This window comes from Erythrolamprus reginae, chromosome 8 (genome assembly GCF_031021105.1).
Source record: "Erythrolamprus reginae isolate rEryReg1 chromosome 8, rEryReg1.hap1, whole genome shotgun sequence".
NCBI lineage: Eukaryota > Metazoa > Chordata > Lepidosauria > Squamata > Dipsadidae > Erythrolamprus > Erythrolamprus reginae.
In genome coordinates this window covers 54,728,721-54,745,240 of record NC_091957.1, presented here as the reverse complement: position 1 = coordinate 54,745,240, position 16,520 = coordinate 54,728,721, and the positions used below count along the sequence as shown (strand labels likewise).

The 16,520-nt window shown below is 40.6% G+C and overlaps 1 protein-coding gene across 1 annotated transcript in view; it reads left to right on the top strand.

The window, feature by feature from the left end:
- Positions 1-16,520, top strand: part of AFF2 (ALF transcription elongation factor 2) — a 331,886-nt gene that overhangs the window by 186,511 nt on the left and 128,855 nt on the right. The window contains 2 exon segments of the mRNA XM_070759954.1: positions 13,750-13,842; positions 15,114-15,150. Of these exon segments, the coding sequence (XP_070616055.1) occupies positions 13,750-13,842; positions 15,114-15,150 (130 nt within the window).

Genomic DNA, 16,520 nt, shown 5'->3' with positions numbered 1-16,520 from the left:
CTTTTCTGGCCCTGTTTACAGGAGATTGCTAGAGAGGCCCCCCGGAGGCTTCTCCCTGCCTTTTCTGGCCCTGTTTCCAGGAGATTGCTAGAGAGGCCCCACGGAGGCTTCTCCCTGCCTTTTCCAGTCCTGTTTCTTCCCAGGAGGTTCCTAGAGAGGCCCCACAGAGGCTTCTCCCTGCCTTTTCCAGTTACAGTTTCGGAGGCTCGGGTTTGTAAGTGAAAAATAGTTCTTGAGAAGAGGCAAGAAAATCTTGAACACCCGGTTCTTATCTAGAAAAGTTTGTAAGTAGAGGCGTTCTTAGGTAGAGGTACTACTGTAGTGTTGTTGTTGTTGTTTTTGAGACGTCGTTGCACCAATGAAAAGGAAGCTGCCCAGCATAGTAAATCATAAGTGTCTGTCAAATATGGGGACACCGTGGGAAGGATATGATGTCAAATGCCAGTAACTTAGCAACCTAGCCTTTGGGTCTCTGAAGCATGAGGCACAAGAAACATTTTTCAACATAGAATACAACAATCAACGGTGATTCTAGCAGAAGGCAGAATCAGGGATCTTTGCAATGCTGGTTGTGTTGTTGTGTATCTAAGGGACTACACAAAGAATAAGGGGTAGAGGTCAAGCAATTCTCCAAACCACCTGAACAAGGCTGTTTTATCAAGATCACCTGAAGGGTTAACACCACTTTATAAAGCCTTGGTAAGGCCACCCTTGGAATATGGAATCCAGTTTTGGTCTCCATGATGCAAAGAGGATGTTGAGGCTCTAGAAAAAATGCAGGAAAGAGCTACAAAAATGGTAAGAGGGCTAGAGGCTAAAACATATGAAGAACAGTTGAAGGAACTGGGCATGGCTAGTTTAATGAAAAAAAGAACCAGGGGAGACATGATAGCATTCTTCTGATATCTCAGGGGTTGCCACAAAGACGAATGAGTCAACCTATTATCCATAGCACATGAGGGTAGAAGAAGAAGCAATGGGTGGAAACCAAACAAGGAGAGAAGTAACTTAAGGAGAAATTTCCTGACAGTGAGAATGGTTAATCAGTGGGACAGAAGTTGCCTCCAGAAGTTGTGAATGCTCCAAAACTGGAAATTTTTAAAGAAGATGTTGGATATTTATTTATTGGATTTGTATGCTGCCCCTCTCCGTAGACTCGGGACGGCTAGGATAACCATCTGTCTGGAGTAGTGTAGGGTTTCCTGTCCCTTCCAACTCAGTTGTTGTTGTTGTTGTTGTTGTTGTAGTTGTTGTTATTGTTGTTATTATTATTATTATTATTTTATTATTATTTTATTATTATTGTTTTATTATTATTATTTTATTATTATTATTATTTTATTATTATTATTATTTTAGTAGTAGTAGTAGTAGTAGTAGAAGTAGTAGAAGTAGAAGTAGAAGTAGTAGTAGTATTGCAAGACAAAACCACTGGATGCAAACTAATCAAGGAGAAAACCAACATAGAACTAAGGAGAAATTGTTCCTGACAGTGAGAACAATTAATCATTAGCACAACTTCCCTCCAGAAGATTTATGGATGCTCCAACCCTGGACGTTTTTAAAGAAAAGATGGACAACCATTTGTCTGGGTTTGTTAGCCAAGTATGGAGTTGGACTAGAAGACCCCTAAGGTCCCTTCCAACTGTGTTATTCTGTTAGTCATATGTTCTGTTTCCAGGATTAGCCCCAATATCCCTGTTAACTTTTTGTTCTATTGTTTTTATTTGGCTGGATACCAGGAAGCCGGAAATCAAATGCCCTGAGTTCCTTACTTACTGTCCAAATTCATAGAGATGTAATTCCCTTTGATCCAGACACTTTGCCACAGGAATTCATTTATGGTCAGAAAGCCTTTGATTAAACCTAGACTGTCTGCTTTCTCTTCCCACTGATTATGAGTTTGTTCTATATTTTTTTTAAAAAAACCGAAGCTCTATAATATCCTTCGCATTGTAGTTTTTCCAACTTAAACCACAAAAGAAGGGCAGCAACCTCCATTTCTATTCATTTGAAATCGTTGAGAGTTGGTTGACAATACCTTGGCAAGGAGAGTATAAATTAACTGCTCTGTGTAGCTGTTCTGCCAAAACCAACTTTGGAATAAGACTTCCTCTAAGAAGTCTAGACCAGGGGTAGGCAAAGCTGGCTCTTCTATGACTTGTGGACTTCAACTCCCAGAATTCCTGAGCCAATCATGATAGATAGATAGATAGATAGATAGATAGATAGATAGATAGATAGATAGAGAGAGAGAGAGAGAGAGAGAGAGAGAGAGAGAGAGAGATAGATAGAGATAGAGATAGATAGGATAGATAGGATAGATAGATAGATAGATAGATAGATAGATAGATAGATAGAGAGAGAGATAGAGAGATAGAGAGATAGAGATAGAGATAGAGATAGAGATAGATAGGATAGATAGATAGATAGATAGATAGATAGATAGATAGATAGATAGATGATAGATAGATAGATAGATAGATAGATAGATAGATAGATAGATAGATAGATAGATGGATAGGATAGGATAGGATAGGATAGGATAGGATAGGATAGGATAGGATAGGATAGGATAGGATAGGATAGGATAGGATAGGATAGGATAGGATATATATATATATATATGACGGTCTTGGCATATTTGGGTTTCTTCCCGTGTAGGATTCAGAAATTTCTGGCGATGTTTCAAAGAGGTCCCACTCATCATCTTCAGGCTGGTGCTTCTGTCCTTGCAAGGACAGAAGCACCAGCCTGAAGATGACGAGTGGGACCTCATCGAAACGTCGCCAGCAATTTCCAAATCCTACACGGGAAAAAACCCGAATATGCCAAGACCATCATACCTGTACCCATGAAAATCTACGAAAACAAATATGTCACCAATCTTCTATGTTTCTATGATAGATAGACAGATAGAGAGACAGACAGGCAGGCAGGCAGGCAGGCAGGCAGATGATAGATAGATCTTTGCCACTTTTCATTTTAAGAATAACTCTGCTTTTTTTCTCACTGTTTCAAATTCTTGCATCACATTCTCTCAAAAATTTGCTGGCAAAATTCAAAGTCAAAGCAACCATTCATCTGAAGAGTATAAGGCTAGACTTAGTATAAATAACATACTTCACAATTAAGTTGTTCCAGCAGGTGTATGTAAAAGGAACTGACTAGAGGGAGAAAATATTTCGTCTTTGGAGTTTTTTGTTTTTTTGTTTGTTTAAATCTGAATTTGGAAGAGATAGATGGATTTTCTTTATGCAACACCGAGTTTCAGGCTGCCTAGAGTGATTTCCAAGAACAACAAATAGGTATGTTTCAAACCACAGGAAAACATAAGGAAAGAGGTTTCAACCAAAAATAATATTTAACTTTTTGGGAAGAAAAAGCAGAAGAGGAAACATTTTCCACCTCCGATTAGAAAGCAATTCCAAACATTTATACCAAATTTCTACAGTTCCCTACACTGAAACATTACTGTTTTTATTTTATTGTTTATTATAAATCCAATTTTAAAATAAATCATGTTAAATCAAGAGACATAGAAGAAAAAAATCAACAATTTTGCATAAACCAACTTTGAAGCTTGATGAAACAGTTATTTTTTCCATTATCCCAATCAGATACCCCAATTAATAGGCCCATTTTCAACCAGCTTCTTCAATACATACACACACACACACAACCCCCCCCCCCACGATTCCCCAAAAACTCTAAACTCATGAAAGAATGAACTAGAAACCCAAAACTGAAAATGACCAAATGCATCTATTCCAAGATCCCAGTTATTCTAAAAATATTGATGCCATTCTTGAACATATATGCTCCATATTTTGGTGAAGAATTGGCAATGTACCCCTCCAGAAATATAGGTCCTACCAAGACCATCACTTGGCTAAATAATAATATTCTGTTCTATTCTATTCTACTCCATCCCATCCCATCCCATTCATCCAAGACCCTTTTATGATCGACGTAGCTGCTGTCCTGTTTGCATGCATGATGATTTCTCAATTCATTTATTAGGACAAACATTTTTCTGCTTACTATGTGTTCTGCCAAGCTGTCTGATAGGAGCCTCCCGAAAATTCAAGGATACAAATTTCAGACACACACACGTTTGAAAATTCAAAAAAATGTTCTTCATCACAAAAGTCAAAATAAACAAAGCACTCTTTTTGTATTGCAAAGAGCACTCATCCCAAAACAACAATAGTCTGTACAATTTCCCTTAAGCAGTCATTAAGTACTTAGCTAGCAGCTCTGAAGAAACTTCACACCCCTTCTTCTTCCAACGAAGTGAGACACATACACGTTGCTCTGCTTTGGTTTCAAAGGCGTGAAAAAGCATCAAAGTCCAGCAACACAAGATTCCTGACGAACTCCAATCAGATATTCTTCCACAACGGCCAAACCCACATGCTGCTATTTATAGCAGCAGCCCTAATTACTGGAGCCTCACCCAAACACAGGTGGCCTCCCTTATTTCCTGTAATATCTCCTTACTTGGTCTCTTTTACGCATAATTCTGTGTTTGCGTGGGTCCAACATGTCATCATCTGAAGCTATAGAAGATAAGGGAGATTGACTGCCTTGGCTGTGTGCCAAGCCCTCCTCTGCCGAGTCACTCCCACCTTCTTCTTCGTCCGAGGAAACTAAACTCTGATCTGATTCTGTCGGCAATAACACAGGCCTGTGACATGGTGAATTTTCCCCTGCATCCACCTCCCCATTCCCTGGGGCAGAGCCAACCACAACACAGGAGGCAAATTATAAAAATACATTTCTCAGAGAAGATGGAGGTGGCTGTATCTCTCCCTCTCTCCCCCCGCCCCTTGTCTTTTCAAACCTAACAGAATTGGTAAGGCAACTTCCTCTCACAGAACGGAGAATTTGTTTCCGTATTCTTCTTTGCGCCAAGTAATTTGAGGAAATTTAGCCCTGATCTAATGGCTCCCTCAGACATAACACAGTCCTGTGCATCCATTTAATGATCTTCTTATAATTTAGTGTCCCGTTTTAATGAAAAGGAGTCACGGCTTAGGTGAAATCAGTTAGAATGCCATGAGAAAATGGAGAATTCTGTTTTGAATCCTCCCGTATGCTAAATGGACTGCTAATCTGCTACGGCTGACGGGAGAGGAATTTAATTTTTTTTTAAAAAAGGAGTTTGGCTGCCATTTTGGAAAGAGGCAGTTTGTGGCTTTGGAGGCTTAGTGCATAAAGTAGAACTAAACACTTTCAGGAATAATTCCAGGAACAGGCACTTTTAGTTAGTTTACCTTCGGCGCTTTAGGGAAGCCAAAGATATTTTCTGTAAATCAAAAAGTTTATTAAGTTATAGAGTATTATAAAATACAAAAGTAAAACGAAGAACTGGGGAAAGGGGGAGAGGAAGAGAAGTGAGGAAAGGTAAGAAAAAGAAAGAAGAAAGAAAGAAAGACAGAAAGAAAGAAAGAAAGAAAGAAAGAATGAAAAATAAGGATTGACTTCCGACTCTCTCTGTTACAGTAAAGAAAGGCATTAACATCAAATCACAACTTTTTGCTTTTCCATAATAATAAGAACAAGTCATTTCTCTAAAGACAACTATAGAAACATAGAAACATAGAAGATTGGTGGCAGAAAAACACCTCATGGTCCATCTAGTCTGTCCTTACACTATTTCCTGTATTTTATCTTAGGATGGATCTATGCTTATCCCAGGCATGTTTCAATTCAGTGACTGTGGATTGACCAACCACGTCTTCTGGAAGTTTGTTCCAAGCATCTACTACTCTTTCAGTCAAATAATATTTTCTCACGTAGCTTCTGATCTTTCCCCCAACTAACCACAGATTGTGCCCCCTTGTTCTTGGGTTCACTTTCCTATTAAAAACACTTCCCTCCTGAACCTTATTTAACCCTTTCACATATTTAAATGTTTTGATTGTGTCCCCCCTTTTCCTTCTGTCCTCCAGACTGTATAGATGAAGTTCATGAAGTCTTTCCTGATACGTTTTATGCTTAAGACCTGCCACCATTTTTGTAGCGCATCTTTGGACCCATTCAATTGGATCCATATCTTTTTGTAGGCGATGTCTCCAGAACTAAACGCAGTATTACTCCAAATGGGGTCTCACCAGCGTTCTACACAGTGGGATCACAATCTCCCTCTTCCTGCTTGTTATACCTCTAGTTATGCAGCCAAGCATTCTACTTGCTTTCCCTACCGCCTGACCGCACTGATCACGACCCCTCAATCCTTCTCTTCAATCCTTCTCTTCTGAAGTTTTTGCTAACACATGACTGCCAATACAGTATCCAATCAATGTGGCAGACAGCTCAGAAGGAGATCAATTATCCAGCTCCTCCTTGGATTTGGAACAAGAGTTAATGATACAGCCACGCATGCGGAGAGCGATGCATAGGCAACAACAACTGAGAGATTATTATCAAAGAAAATGAGGCCACCTGTGGTTGGGTGGGGCTGTGGTCATTAGTGAGGCTGCTATAAAGAGCAGCCTGTGGGTTTGGCCATTGTGGAGGATTATCTGATCATTGTGTTTTGTGCCTGGCTTGCTGACTTTGACCTTTTGTGTGCTGATTTTTCCCCGCTTTGAAACTAAACCAGAGCAAAGTGTGTTTCACTTTGTGAAAGAAGGACTGTGAATTGCCTCACAGCTGCAAACTAAGTATCACAGAACTGATAAGGGACTTGTACAAATTACCAGTTTGTTTGGAGACCAGTGCTCTTTGCTATACCAAAAGAGGGCTTGGTTTAAGTGAATTTTCATTATAAAGAACATTGTTTGGAATTTTCAAACCTGTGTGTGTCTGAAATTTGTACCTGTGAATTTTTGGGAGGATTCTACCAGAGAGCCCGACAGAACACTTTTAAGGAAAGAAGTGTATCTCAGTGGTAAAGGTCTCTCAAAATGGACCTCATTTTTTCCAAAATAATCACTGGATAACTTTGGACCACTTGCCGTATCTCATCCAATCTACCTCACCAAATTGCCATGCGGGAATAAATCATGGAAAAGAGGCTTTTATTTATTTTTTATTTTATACGTCAATCAAATATAGGATAGTAGTTTGTATAAATATAACATAGAAAATAGTGATAAAAGAAGACAATAGGACAGTAGGACAAGGATGATAGGCACAATGGTGTGCTCTTAGAAAAGGGGAGAGGTCAACTGTAGACAATCTAAGGTTAAAGATTTTGGGGTTTGGGGAAGAAACCACCGAGTCACGTAGTGAATTCCAGGCGTTGATTACTCTGTTGCTGAAGTTGTATTTTCTGCAGTCGGGTTTGGAGCGGTTTAAATTTAGTTTGAATCTATTACGTGTTGTTGCAGAATTCAAGATGAATGCATTTATACTGTCAAACAAACAAACATTGTTTTTTCCTCTTTATTTCTGGGATGAACTTCATACTGCCTCTCCACTCCTTCAAGAGTATCGTGGAATTAATTGTTCTGCCTGCTAATTCTCTCGAATTCTTTCGAGAGCCATTAATTCTTCTGCCTTAGAGACAAATTGTACCACCACTTCTCTTTTCTTTCCGGGCACTCATTAGCATCTTCTGGGTGTAGGCTTCTCCATTCTTTACCTGAGGGCATCTACAGCTACTTTTAAATCCATCCATGAAGAGGAAGGAGGGGGAAGAAAGGATTCGGAATTGGTTTAATGTCTATTCCTCATGAGAAACATAGAAACATAGAAGACTGACGGCAGAAAAAGACCTCACGGTCCATCTAGTCTGCCCTTATATTATTTCCTGTATTTTATCTTACAATGGATATATGTTTATCCCAGGCATGTTTAAATTCAGTTCCTGTGGATTTACCAACCACGTCAATTGGTCAATTAATACCATTTAAGGAAGAGAAAACATGGAGATGGTTAGAACGACGTTTCAATCTTTAACCTTTTTTTTAGGAATGAGGACACTTGAGTCATAATCAGCAATTCTCACTCATCGTTTCTGAAAGAATACAATAGAAAAGAAAAGAATAGAATTTGGAATGAATAAAACAGAACAGAATAGAATAGAAAAAATAGAAATTGGAATGAATGGAATAGAATAGAACAGAACAGAATAGAAATTGGAATGGAATAGAATGCAATGCAATGCAATGGAATTCTTTATTGGCCAAGTGTGATTGGACACACAGATGATTTTTGGCTCACACAGAGGCTCTGGGAGGGCGTTTTTAGCTTCCAGAGAGCCTCCAGAGGGATGGGCAAGGGAGTTTTTACCCTCTCCTGGCTTCCGGGGAGCATAAAACACGAGCCTACTGGGTCCACCAGAACTTGAGAAATAGGCCATTTTCGACCTCCAGAGGGCCTCCAGGGGGTGGGGGAAGCTGTTTTTGCCCTCCCCAGGCACTGAATTATGATGTGGGCACTTGCACATTTGCACACAATCTTTCAGCACCCGAGGGAAAAAAAGGTTCACCATCACTGCTCTAGGTTGACCAGACCACGAATCAACTCTACAGAAAAGCTAAAATTAGTTTGAGATTGACCCTCATCACAATCTTGCTGGTCTGATTGAATTAGACCTCCTCTCCTTTCTTATTCTCAAGTGAATTAGGAAGGTGTCTGTTTGATTTACTTCCTAACATTATCTGCCTGTTGTGGACTTTAGGTAGATTTTTCCCCTTAATGGAAATGAAGGCATTCTCTTGTCCATCACTGTCAGGGGCAGCTTCCCTATTCTATATGTTCTGTCGGGCTCTCTGGTAGAATCCTCCCAAAAATTCACAGGTACAAATTTCAGACACACGCATGTTTGAAAATTCAAAACAATGTTCTTTATAATGAGAATTCACTTAAACCAAGCCCTCTTTTGGTATAGCAAAGAACACTCGTCTCCAAACAAACTGGTAATTGGTACAAGTCCCTTATCTGTTCTGTGATACTTAGCTTGCAGCTGTGAGGCAATTCACAGTCCTTCTTCTTTCACAAAGTGAAACACACTTTGCTCTGGTTTCGTTTCAAAGCGGGGAAAAATCAGCACACAAAAGGTCAAAGTCAGTAAAGCAGTCACGAAACACAACGATCAGATAATCCTCCACAATGGCCAAACCCACAGACTGCTATTTATAGCAGCCTTACTAATTACCACAGCCCCACCCAACCACAGGTGGCCTCATTTTCTTTGATAATAATCTCTCAGTTGTTGCTGCCTATGCATCGCTCTCCGCATGCATGGCTGTATCATTAACTCTTGTTCCGAATCCAAGGAGGAGCTAGATAATTGATCTCCTTCTGAGCTGTCTGCCACACTCTCCTCCTCCCTGTCACTCATGTCTTCTTGGTCACAGGAGCCTTCATCAGCAGATTCCACCGGGGGGGGGGTGCAAAACAGGCCTGCAGCATGTGGATGTCTCCCCCACATCCACAGTCCTTGGGACAGGAGCTGAGCCAGAGCTAACCACAACACTATAGAGTTGTTGTTGTGGGAAAAATTGAAGCAGACCCTTTGTTAGGTGGTCTTAGAGAAAGGGAAGAATATATCTACTGTCACCCTGATATGCAGCATCCATAGGTTATGTAACGATTGGGTCAAAAGTCATTCTGTCTGAATGATCGCTGAGAGACAGGGCTGGAGCAATCTATACTCGTGATCCATCATGGTGTGAGTAGGTATTGGACAGCTAATACCTTCTTCGAGACGAAGCCTTTTCTCCCCTTTCCAGATATGCGCTTTTAAAGCAAATAGTTATTTTACTTTGACTGAGTTATTGACATAACTGTTGCAACCTTCTTAAGAATTGATTGCATTGGTTTACTCCCAATTACATCTTGGAGAGTTACATGTCGCTCAGCGCTGGTGGATGGGAGCAGCCTGTAAGCCCTGAAAATAAACAAAGAAATACATCACTGTGTTCAGTTCTGGAGACCTCACCTACAAAAAGAGATTGACAAAATGGAACGGGTCCAAAGACGGGCTACAAGAATGGTGGAAGGTCTTAAGCATAAAACGTATCAGGAAAGACTTCATGAACTCAATCTGTATAGTCTGGAGCAGTAATTTTCAACCTTTTTTGAGCCGCGGCACATTTTTTACATTTACAAAATCCTGGGGCACACCACCAACCAAAATGACACCAAATGACACCCTAAGACACTCTCCTCTCTTTTTCCATCACTGTCTCCTCCCCCCCCCTTGTGTGTGTGTGTGTGTATACACACTCTTGAACCATTTCCAAAAACAGGTGAGGGCTGGGGGGATTTTCTCTTTTATTCTTTGGGTGCTTTTTATCATATGCTTTAAATCAAGAGTCACTTCTCTCTCTTTTGTTTCTCTCTCTTTCCTCTTATTCTCTGTCTCAATCATTTTCTCATTTCTCTTTGTTCCTCCACTTTTTGCTCATTTCTCTCTCCCTTCCTCTCCTTTTCTCTTTCTTTCTCTCTTGCTTTCTTTCTCTCTATTTCTCTCTGTCTCTTGCTTTCTTTCTCTCTGACTCTTGCTTTCTCTTTTCTTTCTCTCTTGGTTTCTCTCTCACTCTCTTTCTCTCTCTCTTGCTTTCTTTCTCTCTCTTTTGCTTTCTTTCTCTCTCTCTCTCTCAGCAAAAAGTTGCGAGACTGGAACCTGAGCTTCCTTCTTCATGGCACACCTGACCATGTCTCGCGGCACACTAGTGTGCCACGGCACACTGGTTGAAAAACACTGGTCTGGAGGACAGAAGGGAAAGGGGGGACATGATCGAAACATTTAAATATGTTAAAGGGGTTAAATAAGGTTCAGGAGGGAAGTGTTTTTAATAGGAAAGTTTTAAAAGTTTTAAAAGTAGAAACCACAGAGTCAGGTAGTGCATTCCAGGCATTGATTACTCCTTTAATCAAGTTCTTTAAATAAGGTCCAGGAGGGAAATGTTTTTAACAGGAAAGTGAACACAAGAACAAGGGGACACAATCTGAAGTTAGTTGGGGGAAAGATCAAAAGCAACGTGAGAAAATATTATTTCGCGGAAAGAGTAGTAGATCCTTGGAACAAACTTCCAGCAGACGTGGTTGGTAAATCCACAGTAACTGAATTTAAACCTGCCTGGGATAAACATATATCCATCCTAAGATAAAATACAAGAAATAGTATAAGGGCAGACTAGATGGACCATGAGGTCTTTTTCTGCCGTCAGTCTTCTATGTTTCTATGTTTCTATCAAGAAAATAAAATCAAAGGTCCCCATCCTTCTTTCTTTCAAAAATTACACAAATGCAGGCAAGCTTAAAAACAGAATCCATTTCTGGAGAAACAGGTTTCACACATCAGGCTTTCCTCTGTTTTAAACTCTGTTGTGTTGTAGAAGCCACCATTGGTTGGATGTGGGTTTTTGTTTTTTACTTTCATACCCAAAGCCTCAGTAAGATTGCACCAAGAGAACTACATTCGGTTTTGGTCACCACACTATAAAAAAGATGTTGAGACTCTAGAAAGATCAAGGAAATGGAGCCCCTCCCTCATGAAACCAGGTTGCAACGCCTTGGTCTCTTCAGCCTTGAAAGACGGCGTTTAAGGGGTGACATGATCAAAGTGTATAACATCATGCAAAGGTGGATGGAGAAAAAATTATTTTCTCTATTACACAATACTTGGAGGAAGGGGCCCTCCCTAAAGCTCATAGGTAAGAAAGCGAAGACAAATAAAGGGAAATATTTCTTCACCCAGAGGGTCGTTGGTTTATGGAATTCACTTCCAGAAGAGGTCGTGACAGCTGTCAGTCTTGATAGCTTCAAGGCAGGATTAGACAGATTCATGGATGCCAAGTGTATTGGTGGTTATTGAAACGGATGTCCAAGTGCCGCCTCTATGTTGGTTGAGGAAGGCAGGATTCCCTTGAGTACCATTTGTTGGGGGTCAAGGGAAAGGGAGGGTCCCCATGGACAATTGGTGGGCCACTGTCCGACACAGCATGCTGGACTCAATGGACTTTGGCCTGATTCAGCATGGCTCTTCTTATGTTCTTATGTTCTTAAAGAGTGCAGAGGAGAGCAACCAGGGTGATTAGGGGACTGGAGGCTCAAAAATATGATGCATGGTTGCAGGAACTGGGCATGGATAGTCTAGTGAGAGAAGGACCAAGGGAGGCGAGATAGCAGCCTTCCAATATTTGAGAAGCTGCCACAGAGAGGAAGGATCAAGCTATTTTCCAAAGCACCAGACAAGGAATAATGGATGGAAACTAATAAGGAGAGGTTCAACCTGGAAATAAGGAGACATTTTCTGACCGTGAGAACCATCAACCCATGGAGCAGAAGTTGCCTTTGGAAGTTGTGGGAGCTTCATCACTGGAGGATTTCAAGAAGAAACTGGATTGCCATCTGTCAGAAATGGTGTAGGATCTCCTGCTTGGACAGGGGGTTAGATTAGATGACCTATAAGGTCCCTTCTGTTAACCTGTAAATGTCACCCATAGTCCTTTCTTTCATTAAACTAGACCTACCCAATTCCAGCAACTTGATATGTTTTAGCCTCCCATAATAATAATAATTATTATTATTATTATTATTATTATTATTATTATTATTTTATTATTATTAGTAGTAGTAGTAGTATTATTATTTATTAGATTTGTATGCCGCCCCTCTCCAAAAACTCGGAGTTGCTGCTCATGTTTGAATACATATCCTTGGTTACTGGTTGTTCTGTCGAGCTCTCTGGTTGAATCCTCCCAAAAATGCACAGATACAATTTCAGACACACACACGTTTGAAAATTCAAAACAATGTTCTTTATACCGAAAAATGCAAATAAACCAAGCCCTCTTTTTGTATAGCAAAGAGCACTTGTCTCCAAACAAATTGGTAATTTGTACAAGTCCCTTATCAGTTCTGTGATACTTAGCTTGCAGCTGAAAGACACTTTGCTCTGGTTTAGTTTCAAAGCGGGGAAAAATCAGCACACAAAAGGTCAAAGTCAGCAAAGCAGTCATGAAACACAATGATCAGATAATCCTCCACAATGGCCAAAGCCACAGGCTGCTATTTATAGCAGCTTCACTAATGACCACAGCCCCACCCAACCACAGGTGGCCTCCTTTTCTTTGATAATAATCTCTCAGTTGTTGCTGCCTATGCATCGCTCTCCGCATGGGTGGCTGTATCATTAACTCTTGTTCTGAATCCAAGGAGGAGCTAGATAATTGATCTCCTTCTGAGCTGTCTGCCCCACTCTCCTCCGCCCTGTCACTCATGTCTTCTTGGTCAGAGGAGCCTTCATCAGCAGATTCCAGCGGGGGCAAAACAGGCCTGCAGCATGTGGATGTCTCCCCCACATCCACAGTCCTTGGGGCAGGAGCTGGGCCAGAGCTAACCACAACACTGGTGAGCTCTTAAGCTGAATCTATCTAAGATGACCAAAAGTGAGACTGAAACACATGAAGAACAGTTGCAGGAACTGGGCATGGCTAGTCTAAGTGAAGAGAAGGACCAGGGGATATATGATAGCAATGTTCCAATATTTGAGGGGCTGCCACAGAGAGGAGGGGGTCAATGGTCCCAAACGTCAGTCAAGGAATGATGGAGGGAAACTCGTAAGGAGAGATTCAACCTGAAAATAAGGAGGAATTTTCTGACAGTGAGAACAATCAACCCATGGAACAGAAGTTGCCTTCAAAAGTTGTGGGAGCTTTATTCCTGGCACCAAACCCAAACAATTGTATGACTTAGCCCCAAAATGTGAGGTTCCCTCTAGTTTAACTTTGGGGGTGCTTGAAATGGAAATATACTCTTATCTTTTGTTTGCTTCATTGCTAGGAGATGACCCATTCATGGCCTCCACCTCTCACTGCTATCCACACTCCCGGGAAAGCAGAACAGAACAAATTTACTATTCCGAGCAAGGCCCAGGTAAGTTTAAGTTTCAGAGTATGAAATCACAACATAGTACATTGTGATATTGGGACTACAGTTATTTATTATTATTATTATTATTATTATTATTATTATTATTATTAATTTGATTTTTATGCCGCCGTTCTTCTTGGACTCAGGGTGGCTTACAACATGTTAGCAATAGCACTTTTTAACAGAGCCAGTCTATTGCCCCCATAATCTGGGTCCTCATTTGACCCCCCTTGGAAGGATGGAAGGCTGAGTCAACCTTGAGCCAGTGATGAGATTTGAACCACTGACCTACAGATCTACAGTCAGCGTCAGTGGCCTGCAGTACAGCCCTCTACCTGCTGTGCCACCCCAGTTCATATCTAGAATTCCCAGAATTCTCTCCAAGCAAGCAAGACCATTGGTGAGATTTGCAGTCCCGATCTTTCTAAGGATACTTGATTGAATGATGTTGAGATGTGCAGTTTGTGGGACTACCTCTCAAGACCATTACAATGTGGTCAAAAATGAAATACCTGTGCAGTTTTGGGTGCTCCATTCATCTGGGTTACACCACCGCTGTCCATGCTGCAGTGGTTTCCAGTTTTCTTCCAGATGAATATACTGGTTCTCACCTTAGAAGCTCTGCATAGAATGGGGACTAAACAATGTCGTTTGGCGGGTCCCAGGGGAAGAGCCTTCTCTGTGGCGGCCCCGGCCCTCTGGAACCAACTCCCCCCGGAGATTAGAACGGCCCCCACCCTCCCTGTTTTTCGTAAACTACTCAAGACCCCTTTATACTGCCAGGCATGGGGGAGTTGAGATAGCTCTTCCCCCTAGGCCATTACAAGTTATGCATGTATGTTTGTGTGTATGTTTGGCTTTATTATAAGGGTTCTGAGTTGTTTTTTATTATTGGATTGTACATGTTGTGTTTATTATTGTTGTTAGCCGCCCCAAGTCTACGGAGAGGGGCGGCATACAAATCCAATAAATTATTATTATTATTATTATTATTATTATTATTATTATTATTATTATTATTTGTAGGAATGTCTTTCCTGGAGGACATCTGCCTATTTCACCAGATTATTCCATCCCTTCCTTCTTTCCTCCTCTTCCTTTTTTCTCTCCTCAACAGAGAGGTGAACGAATGATTGAATATTGTATTAGATTGTATTGTTAATATTTTAGTGGGTTGACTTCTTTGGCATTGTGTCCATTCTGCTGTTCATCTAATGTGTTCTGTGGATAACTTCCTGAACAATATTAACAATATTCTTTGTCTCCCTTCATAGGATTGCCAGCATCTGACCTCAGGATACCCTGCACAAAGTAAGTCTTCTGTCCTGAAGGTAAACCAACCTACTGCCACTTGATGCCCTCTTAAGAATGCTTGGACCCCTGCCTTCAATCTCCACCACCATCTCCAGATGAGATGGGATTTACTACCACACTGTGGGCATGGTTTATTTTGTGGGTGTGGCTTCCTGGTAATGTGACCAGTTGGAGTGGCTTGACGATCACGGGACCAGGGTTGGCTTAAAGGTCATGTGACGGACTTAAAAATGGCCAACTTGATGTCACTCACATCAAGGGTTAGGGTTAGGGTGCCTGGCCTCTCCTCGCCTCAAAGAGACACAATTTCTGTCTCTATTTACTATTACTGAACATCCAAAATATACTCTTTAATTCTATGTATATATATGCCATAGATGTACACATACATATTACACACAGACACACAAAAATATACATTATCTACTATATAAACTGTATGTGTATGTACACACATACACATGCACAGCTCTTCTAAAATTATACACATTCAACCTCATTTACTGTGATAAGAAAAATATACCCAGAGCCCAGAAGGGGGGGGGGGGAGGAAATCACAATTTTTCTACTGGTTTTGCATACTTGATCGTACCCGTAGGAACCCATCACTGGAACTACTTCTCTAAAACATCAATTCTTCTCTTGATCTGTTGTGCCATAATGACAAAAGATGGAGGCTTCAGCTCCATCAGATAGAAAAAGTTAGCCTTTCCCCCCCCCAAAGTTTTGCTTTGAAATTTTTCTCCACATTCAACATACCATTTCATATACCTTCAATACATCTTAAAATGCATATACAGTGTTCCCTCGATTTCCACGGGGGATGCGTTCTGAGACCGCCCGCAAAAGTCAAATTTCCACGAAGTAGAGATGCGGAAGTAAATACACCATTGTTGGCTATGGACAGTATCACAAGCCTTCCCTTAACACTTTAAACCCCTAAATTACCATTTCCCATTCCCTTAACAACCATTTGCTCACCATTATTACTGGTACTCACCATAGAATAAGACACTTAGTGATCCTGATATTTATAAACATAATTATTTATTAACAATAATTATTTTTTTTGTTATTTATTTGCAAAAATGATTGGTTTGGCGATGACATATGATGTCATCGGGTGGGAAAAACCATGGTATAGGGAAAAACCCGCAAAATATTTTTTAATTAATATTTTTTGAAAAACCGTGGTATAGGCTATTCGCGAACTTCGAACCTGCGAAAATCGAGGGAACACTGTAATAATAATTAATAATAATAATTTATTAGATTTGTATGCCACCCTTCTCCGAAACATATATCCTGTTTCAAATACAGTAGACTAAATTATATTTTGGGTTTACCTTATATTATTTCCTCTTTAT